We start from the raw sequence: 9,515 nt of genomic DNA, 5'->3' as shown, positions 1-9,515 counted from the left end.
ATTACACTGGCAGATTCTGTACAGACCCTACACATGTAGGTTTTAACATTGCAATCAGAAAATCCTGCTTTTTGGAAGATCCCACTCTGATGGCATCTCTCTCCCTTGTTCCACAGGTCAGAGACACATCCCAGAAAATATTGGAAGTAAATCAAATGGTTGGCACTCCTATGCCAACAAGGACAACAAAATAAAAATATTCCTTCCAGTAGCACCTTAGAGACCAACTAAGTTTGTTATTGGTATGAGCTTTCGTGTGCATGCACATTTCTTTGTGCACACGAAAGCTCATACCAATAACATACTTAGTTGGTCTCTAAGGTGCTACTGGAAGGAATTTTCTTATTTTGTTTCGACTACAGCAGACCAACACGGCTACCTACCTGTAACAAGGACAACAAAGTCAGCCATGACCTGCATTGGGAGCTAGACAAGAAGGAACAAAAGTGGGCTGTCCTCTCACACAGTGAGGTAAACATGCTTAATTTACATAATCCTGCCTAAAAGAGTGAGTGGGAGGGACAACCCATTCTTTCGGATCCCTTCCCACCACTGTAGACCAGTTGTTCTTTTAAATGGAGATTGCAGCTGAAGCATCTTTGCAGCAATGAACATTAAGAACTAAACAAAGAATCCATCAAACTACTTTATTAACAAATGCCTTGCAAATGTTGAGGGTGAAGCAAGGTACCAACATTCCTCAGGGGGTTATCATTTTTCTTGCTACTAAAAGCAAACTTCCACTCGCATGAACCTGCCATGGGATGGGAGGATGAAATGAGAGAATTATCTCTAAAATTCTTATAGCATGTCTTTCTGTGTTGTGAGAAGCGTTGCACTGTTTAGTAAACTAAGTCTTGCCTAAGAACAACCTTACAGTGAAACCTCGTTTTACGTACCACCCTCCTTACGAATGCTTCAAGTTACGAGCTCCGCTGACCCGGAAGTAGATGCCCCTAGTTACGAACTTTGCCCCAGGATGCGAGCGGAAGTCGCATGCCGGCGGCACGGACCTCATGTTAAGAACAGTTTCGGCTTGAGAACGGACCTCCGAAACAAATTATGTTAGTAACCGGAGGTACCACTGTATTTCCTATAATCCACTTTGACCAATAAACTCACATCTTTTAGTTTCTACATCCTACCAATTTCTTGGCCCATTTGCAATCACTAGAAGCTCACACATGATCCACTTTGATATTTCAGAGTCAACCCAAGCCTTTAATTTGCTTGGCTTTGTCTTTTGCTCCTTTCATAATCTGTTCTCTCATCTGGTTTTATTTCAGAGTGCCAGACTTGCTCCCTACTCCCAATAGAGTTTGCCTCTGCTTTACATACAACTTCCTATGGAGAAGTGTCTTAACCAGCCTTAAAGTAACAGCCTTAAAGACTCCATAAAAATTAACCTGTACTCTGTATTCTCTGCTGTAGCACTCAGCATCTTAAGCTAATTCTCACTGGTGCTACTATCCTCCATCTCCATCTCTTCCAGTTCTGTTTTTAATCTGAAAGAAGAAAAACAGGATACCCGGCCTCAAAATTTGAGATATGATGGGTACTGTTACAAGGCTACAAAATACCCTATGTGTTTTGGTTCATTCTTCCTTAGGAAGAAATAAAACAGATTAGAGTGCTTCAGTAACTTACCATATCTGAAAAAGTGATAAGCTACAGACTACAGCCACATCTTGTTGGGATCATTCCGAGGCTGTGGAATGAATCAATGTAACTGGGAACATAGAGATTCAAGGAGGCATAGTGAATGGAGTCACAGGTGTCACTTTCCAAAGAGTGGAAGCTGCAGTAATATGGAAGAAGCAGCGCACAGCATTTCCCCAGATACAAAGAGCCATCAGAACAAGAGATAAGAAGAATCACATCAGAAAAGCCAGGAGAGAAATATATAGAATCCTTCAACATTGAGTTTTGCACAGATCCTTTTAGATTCCCAATATTTACACAAATAAGGTATAGAACCTAGAGTTTGTATTGCATCTCATAGCAAAATCCTTTTTTAAAAATCAAGCACTATGTTCCAAGGACAGAGGATTAAGCTAGCACCCTAGATTCCAGTCTCCTGGCCTAGAATCTTCCAGAGCTGAATCCCAGAACTAGAACCCTCGGTTCAGTACCATCCTTCTGCTCACCTGCTACATCTTTGCTTCAGATCAGAATGGTACTTAGAGACTGCTTCAAGGTATTCTTTTGCTGCCTTCTTTTCCTCTTGAAATAACTTCCTGGAAATTAAAGGAAGGCAAATCAGATGTCCAGCTCCCAGGGATCCACCTCTCTAACTTCTGTACAAAAAACTGGGCAAGAAGCAGGTCTCTTCCACAAACCCAACTCACATGGGAAAGTCTTCTCCTATTTATACTTCATTTATACTCCTATTTATTCTCTGTAAATTGAAGTCAAGTTATTAGACCTGCAGTGGGGCATCTCTGACCTGCAGGCATAATTTTTCATTTGCAGCATGCCTTAAGTTTGCACTCAGTACTTAAGACATCTTACCTTCATTTGGGTATGGGTCCTTTGCCACATTAGCTCCACTTGCAGATGGGGAAATGGCACCGCCAAACCTCAGTGACCTTGCTTCCTAAGTGGCAAAGGCAGTTAAGCATTGAGGCATTCCTAAGCAAGAACAGGAGAACCTCTGGCTCTTAATCTGACGTAGGACTCAGGCTACCCTCTTTCATGCCTCTCTGGGGCTCCCATATGGTCACCTCCCTGGCTTAGTTACTACAAACCTACCAAGTTACAATATATATACAAAAGTTGAACTAAGTTTCTATACTGGGACCGTAAGGAAAACAAGACATGGAAATGTATTTAAGTGACCACAATCTACTATGTTCTTTTGGGGAAGCCCCACTGAAATGAACAAGATACTATGTATATGTTGCAATGCATACTATTTGGATTTGACTTGTGATTCACTACCAACATTTCCCCAGAATATTCTATAACGTGCAGGGAGTTTTTCACAGTCAAGTTGTTGTGAAAAGGGCTCCTAGGTTGAATGTTTGAAAATCACTGAATCAGGTGAATTATTACTAGCTTAAAAGGTAAAGGACCCCTGACTATTAGGTCCAGTCATGACCGACTCTGAGGTTGCAGCGCTCAGCTCGCTTTACTGGCCGAGGAAGCCGGCATACAGCTTCCGGGTCATGTGGCCAGCATGACTAAGCCGCTTCTGGTGAACCAGAGCAGCACACGGAAATGCCGTTTACCTTCCCGCCGGAGCAGTACCTATTTATCTAGTTGCACTTGGACGTGCTTTCGAACTGCTAGGTTGGGAGGAGCAGGGACCGAGCAACGGGAGCTCAGCTCATCGCGGGGATTCGAACCGCCGACCTTCTGATCGGCAAGTCCTAGGCTCTGTGGTTTAACCCACAGCGCCACACGCGTCCCTTATTACTAGCTTACTGAGCCACATTTATGAGGCCATGGCTTGCTTTCTGGGAGAGGTGCACCTGTGGTTCATGCATATTTTATTTTTTTAAAAGATCGTTTCCTTCCTACTTTAGCACACTTTGCAAATTGATCGTTTATACCTTTAAAAAATTGCACATGGTTAACTGAGTTTTAATCAGTATTACACTAAAGGAGGGTCCAGGTTAGTCTATACTCACAAGGCTGTTGCAGCCTCCTGGCTCTTCAGGAACTCCCTCTCCTTAATGAAGACCGACTGGCTAATCAAATCTAATTCATCTTGGGCATGGGCCAGTTTCTCCTGGATCATTTTCTCTGAGGAAATATTACACAGGGATTTTTAAAGGCATATCAAAGTAAATAAGTCCAATTTATCTCAAAAAATGAGGGTACAGTGGTACCTTGGGTTAAGAACTTAAATCGTTCTGGAGGTCCGTTCTTAACCTGAAACTGTTCTTAACCTGAGGACTACTTTAGCTAATGGGGCCTCCTGCTGCTGCTGCACCGCCACTGCGCGCTTTCTGTTTTCATCCTATAGCAAAGTTCTTAACCCGAGGTACCTCTGGGTTAGCAGAGTCTGCAACCTGAAGTGTCTGTAACCTGAAGCGTCTGTGTGATAGGAATTTTGAGGTCTTAGATATATGGTAATGTTCATAACAGCACGTACATAAATCAGCACAAGAAGACCGACCTGAAGCCATTTTGGTTTTTTTTTTTTAAAAAATATTTATTTCATTTTTCACAAATACAAAAAAATGGAAAAAGACAAAGTACAATGGAATAAAAGAAAAAAAGAAAAAAATTTAAAAAGAATACATAGAAAACCTCCCCACCCCACCCCACCAACAAGAAAAAAGCAAAGAACGAAGACATTTAAAAAAGAAAACACTTCCATTTTTCAAAATTCCATCCTTCTGTAACTTATTTCCTCGACCTCCTCCCACCTCCCTTTTTGTATTCCAATTATTAATTAAATCAGCAAATTCTTTCCATCTTTCACTGTTTACTCACTTATTTATCTTAATCCATTTAAACCTTATCCTCCCATCAACCATCTAGAAAATTATCTATACTCCAATCTAATAAAGAGAGAAAAGAAAAAACCCTTAAGTCTTATACCCTTAAATCCTAATGTCCCTAATCCTTATCCTATTTCCACTAAAGTTCAATAAATTCATTCCACCATCTCCCAACATTCCTTAATTATGCAATATTATACTAAATGCTGTTTTAGAAAATTTCCAATTTTCCCCCACTATCTCTTCCCCATGGTTTCGGATTTTATCAGTCTTTTCTGCTAATTATCAGTCTTTTCTGTCATTTCCATTAATTCCATCAACCCGGTGCTCTTATGTCCGAGGCTCGTAACTCTTCTCCCTGGTCTGCCTGCAAGTTTCTTTCAAAACCTAAAATTAAATCCCAAAGGGCTTTTTTCTCAGCGGCTCCTTTATTCAATTTCAGCATGCTTGCCCAAACTCCATGTTCAAAATTATAATCCAGAAGGTATTCCAAAGCATACTCCATAGTCTCTTTGAGGTTACGGAAATCCATTTTTCCAAGCTTTCCCGCAGTGCCACCCGGGAAAATCCATCCATCTTGCCTTACTCAGTCCAAGTGGGGCACTGCCTCTCCAGATCTGACTTTCAACGTCCATAACCTCGAACTTCAATTTATGTCCATCAATTTGAAACACTGATGCTAAGGCTTCCACTTGAATTTCATCTTGCAAAGACAAAACAGGTTGTTTTGGTTGTCCCATCCTCTTCTCCAATACTTGCCCTTTCGAAGTTGGTTCCACATCCCGAACAGCACCTGTTGAATTACTCACTTTCTGTTCCAAAACAGATACATTTTGTTCCAAGCCAGAGACACTTTGTTCAAGAGTGCCCACTGTCTTTATCACTTGTTCCAACAGAGCAGTTATTTTATCAGCCATGTTCCCAGGAGCTTCTTGTTTTTCCAGTATTGTCTTAAAGTTCTTCAAAGCCACTTATTTCACAGCCTCCATTCTGTAATGGAATTTTCCGCCTCAGAAGTGTAACAGTCGCAACAGTTTCTGAAGCTCCCTCTATCGGCAACAGTTTCTATTTTTGTTATTTTCAGTTCAGAATTCAGTTACAAGATTACAAATCAGCTCTTCTTCTTTTTAAGTACCACGAAATCAATACAAAAAGATATATATCTCTGTTCAACCGTCCATCAAGATGTGTTCCATTCCCCGTTATTGTTTTTTTAAAATCATAAAGCCTTTTGACAGCCCGATCCCAGGCTTGAGACAGTGGTAAATTAAGTCGTCTTCTTTACTGTCCTGCAGGTTTCAATCGTCCACAAAAGAATTCCCCCCTCTTCCCCTGCTTCCGAGGGGGTGTTCAATATCTTAAATGGTGAAAATTAATACTTTACAAAATACTTTTCGTAGGCTTCAGCTTACAGCAGCTTTGCTTTAATCTTTTTACAAAACGGAAGGTGGACTTCCTGTTTAGACCTTCACGTTCAAGTGCCAAATCCAAGTATTTAGTGATCCAATTAAATTTACTTACAAAAATTTACTTAAAGTCCAAATGTCCACAGGAAAAGTCGGCGCTTTCTGGCAACAGCTGTGCGGCTTCACTCCCTGAAAGTAGCGGTCAATTTGATGTACCGCGCCACTCACCCCACGTCGCTCCAGAGCCCCGAAACCGGGTCTCCCCGCGAGTAGGGGAGGCGCAAAAGGTACGTGCCGAATCCCAAGCCCACGGTCTTCTTCCGACCGTGGTTTTTCGCGGGTCTCTGCCTCGCCGTGGCGGTCAGACCCTTGTTTCCAGGGAGCGGATTCCTCCGAGACGGAGGAAATCCGCCATTAACCAGAAGCGCCAACCCGGAAATCCCGACCTGAAGCCATTTTGATTCCTAAACTGAGCAAATGTTTTTTCTGCAAGGTCAAAGTGGAAAAGCCTCTCCATTGTCTTTTCCTTCACAAATCCTGTCTTAAGGGTATGTCTGTGTTTGAATAGGGTGTGAGCCTGTGACCTGGCCCAGGAACTAAGTATTTATCATTACAAAGGACTGGCCAGGCTACCCAGGCAATCCAATGAAGTAACCTGCCAGACAGGAGATAAACAAGGACAGGAGAAAAACACATTCAGATTTTCTGTTTTAGACTGCCTTTTTTGTGATGTAGGTATGGTATATATGAGGGGTGGTCTTAGGTTACACCCCTTCAGTGATGCATGTATGATGTTTCTGGGGGTGGTCCTGATCTACAGGATGGGAATTTCAAAAGTCTTTATAAGGCCTTGCATGCCATTTTTCTGGATCCTTCCTCTCTCCTGCGGGTGAGGGGAGCACCCTGTTGCAACAGATCAATAAAGATCAAGCTTACTAGCTGCTTTGCTTCTCAGTATTCTCTGTTTGGCCTCTGTTATTTTCTCCTACCAATAGGGAACCTACGTAAGGACTCTATATAGGCTCTTGGATACCCCATAAGGGAAAAGGGCAATTTTTGTTTACAACATCTGTAACCCAAGGTACCACTGTACTTCCAGACAACAACAGAAGAAGTGTTTTTTGATATATATTTTTGTAATACTGCACTAGTACAGTCTTATTCAGTACTAGTTACATGGGATCTGTTTCCCAAGTAATGCGTAGCTTTCTTCCACTCCCGAACAGGGAACTTCACTTTCTCTTTAAAGCACTCCTGCCACCACCACCATAGCCTCTGCTGCTTCTCCAGGGAGATCATGTGTGTAAACTGATGTACCTGGGGGGGGGGTGTATGCCTCTCCATTTAAGTAGTTCAGTTTTAGGAGAAATTGCACTCCAGTGTAATCCAATCTGGGACTAGAAACTGCTGCATACAGCAGATAGGGAGTTTATTGTTTTCAAAACTTCTGTTTTTAATTTTACTTTTAAGTATAAAAAGAGGTGAAAAGGACAGGGGTAGCTTTGCCAGTTTTCTACCCTTTTAGCAATAAGTAGGCCCATATTTGAATGGTACACTTGAATGCTTGGCCTCTGAATGAATTTATATTTTTATTAAGATCACAAAATGGTTTTGATATGGGAAGAAATGAGGAGCTCTGTCACTTCTCACACTAATGATTTCACAGTCACTTCCAGTTAAGTATCATTAAAAATGGTTAGCCCACATTCTGCACAGCACACACAAATACAGTTGCCATGCTATCCAAGGAAATAGAGGAGGAATCAAAAAGGTTTGGATGGCATACAAGTAAGTAATATTGTAGAACAATTATGTTTAAGATAACTTTTAGCTTCATGAATTCTCTTAGAAGGTGTCCAAAAAGCCACAGACTCTCACCTTCACTGAGCAAACACTCCTTCTTCTCTCTTATGTCAGCCACTGCTGGTTTCTCCCTAGCCTGAAACACAGCAAACAGAATTCAAGGGAGAGAAATGAGGGGCAAATCTGCCTGTTTTGGTCTCTCTCCATTTCTCATTCTTCCAGTCTTAAGTTCAATCTTCCACAATAGTTTGTGAATTTCTGTTGAAGCTTCATGAAAACTCATCTGCATGTTTGTAAAAATTTGTCCTATTATACATGTTTAGAAGCAATTTTAAGACAGCTGGAATGCTACCCAGTATTGGAAGTAGGCATGGCCACTTAAAGTCCAAATGGCTGTTTCGTGGAAGCAGCCAAAGAAACATAAACATATTCACTTGATGGGAGTGGTACAGTTATCAAGAAGGAGAAGCTGGTTTGACTGCTTTGCTTACTGCTCATGATACAAGCCCCTTATATCCCAAGCCAGATGGACGGGGTAGAAATAATAAAATTATGAATAGTAGTAGTAGTAAAAAAAGGTAAAAGACCCCAGGACAGTAAAGTCCAGTCAGATTCAACTATGGGGTGTGGCTCTCATCTCTGCTTTCAGGCATTTTTCCACAGACAGCTTTCTGGGTCATGTGATCAGCATGACTAAACCGCTTCTGGTGCAGTGGGACACCGTGATGGAAGCTAGAGTGCACGGAAACACCATTTACCTTCTGCTAACCTTACGATTGGCAAGCCCAAGACACTTGGTGGTTTAGACCACAGTACCACCTGTGTAATAGGTACAAAACACCTGAATAGGGCTAATGGTTCCATCTCTGTGTATGTTTTTGCTGCTCTAGAGCAACCAATAAGCTATCCAATAATCCTATCAGTGTGTGCCAAGAGTAGCTTTCACACACTTCATAACAGTTATAGTGGCAAAAGGCTAGCTCCATGTGTCATTGGAGCTCAGGTGGCAACAGCTCAGCCCATTTCAGTCTGACATCTTATGTTGCCTCATCCTACATGATGCAAGCTGACCATGCTTTTGGAAGCTACAGAGAGACATCTTCTGAAGTGCCAGTGGACACAGGCATGCAGTTTGTGGAAAGCAAGGCTAAGGCATGAATGTGGTTCTCTAGAGTAACTAGCAACCAATCTGTGAACAAATAAAACTTCTTCCCATGTTCCTTCCACCCCCAATACAGCTTTTATTTCCAATGTACTGAACTGCTCGAGACAGAGCATCTTTCCATTCATGCATTTCATCTATCAAAAGAAAGCTAAAGTCCCCATCTCCCATCCTTGCTGCTCAGCACTTCCATATTCTAGCACATTTCTGAATCAAGGCATAGAATACAACAGTCTCCATTTCCAGGTGTTCGCAAATGTTTCAAGTTCATTTGATGTTACTCTGTTTCCAAAGTTAAAGGCAGAATATAGTGACTCTCAATTCTCAGTTTCTACTATATTCACATATTGTCACTTGGACATGAACATTTCTGAAGGTCACTTATCCTGCAGTGGCTTTATAGTAGTTGAGTTCATGGTAAAGACAAAAACCTAGCCCTTACGTAAAGCTCCCAGAGACTCTTGTGCTTCTCCATCAGCTCATTAAGTAGGTGCTCAAACTCCAGTCTGAAGCCATGAAAAATAAAAACAGGACAAGATAGAACAGAGTAAAACTGTTAATGGTGAGAACGGAACTTTCCTAAAGAGAGGAACCTAAAAATTGCCTATGCTAGATCACACTAAGGGGTCATCTAGCCCAGAACTTAGTATTCAAGAAGCACCATTCAGATGCCCTTGAAAGAAAGCTCATAAG

General features: G+C 41.7%; 1 protein-coding gene across 7 annotated transcripts in view; it reads right to left on the bottom strand.

The window, feature by feature from the left end:
• Nucleotides 1-633: 633 nt before the first annotated feature.
• LOC310668145 (synaptonemal complex central element protein 1-like) overlaps nt 634-9,515 on the bottom strand; it is a 29,795-nt gene continuing 20,913 nt past the window's right edge. For 2 of the 7 annotated variants that reach the window (XM_083421154.1, XM_083421153.1), the window contains 6 exons: nt 9,265-9,328; nt 7,736-7,796; nt 3,633-3,747; nt 2,148-2,237; nt 1,407-1,505; nt 634-754 (listed from right to left, as the gene is read on the bottom strand). In XM_083421154.1, the coding sequence (XP_083277280.1) occupies nt 1,448-1,505; nt 2,148-2,237; nt 3,633-3,747; nt 7,736-7,796; nt 9,265-9,328 (388 nt within the window). In that variant the 3' untranslated portion in view covers nt 634-754; nt 1,407-1,447. Of the gene's footprint in view, nt 755-1,406; nt 1,506-1,542; nt 1,799-2,147; nt 2,238-3,632; nt 3,748-7,735; nt 7,797-9,264; nt 9,329-9,515 lie in introns of those variants that run through there. The other 5 variants (XM_083421156.1, XM_083421157.1, XM_083421155.1 and 2 more) reach the window with 5 other exon arrangements.

Source organism: Podarcis tiliguerta, assembly GCF_965153285.1.
Source record: "Podarcis tiliguerta genome assembly, chromosome: 17".
NCBI lineage: Eukaryota > Metazoa > Chordata > Lepidosauria > Squamata > Lacertidae > Podarcis > Podarcis tiliguerta.
The sequence above is the reverse complement of the archived record's forward strand: the minus strand, read 5'-3'. Positions and strand labels throughout refer to the sequence as shown.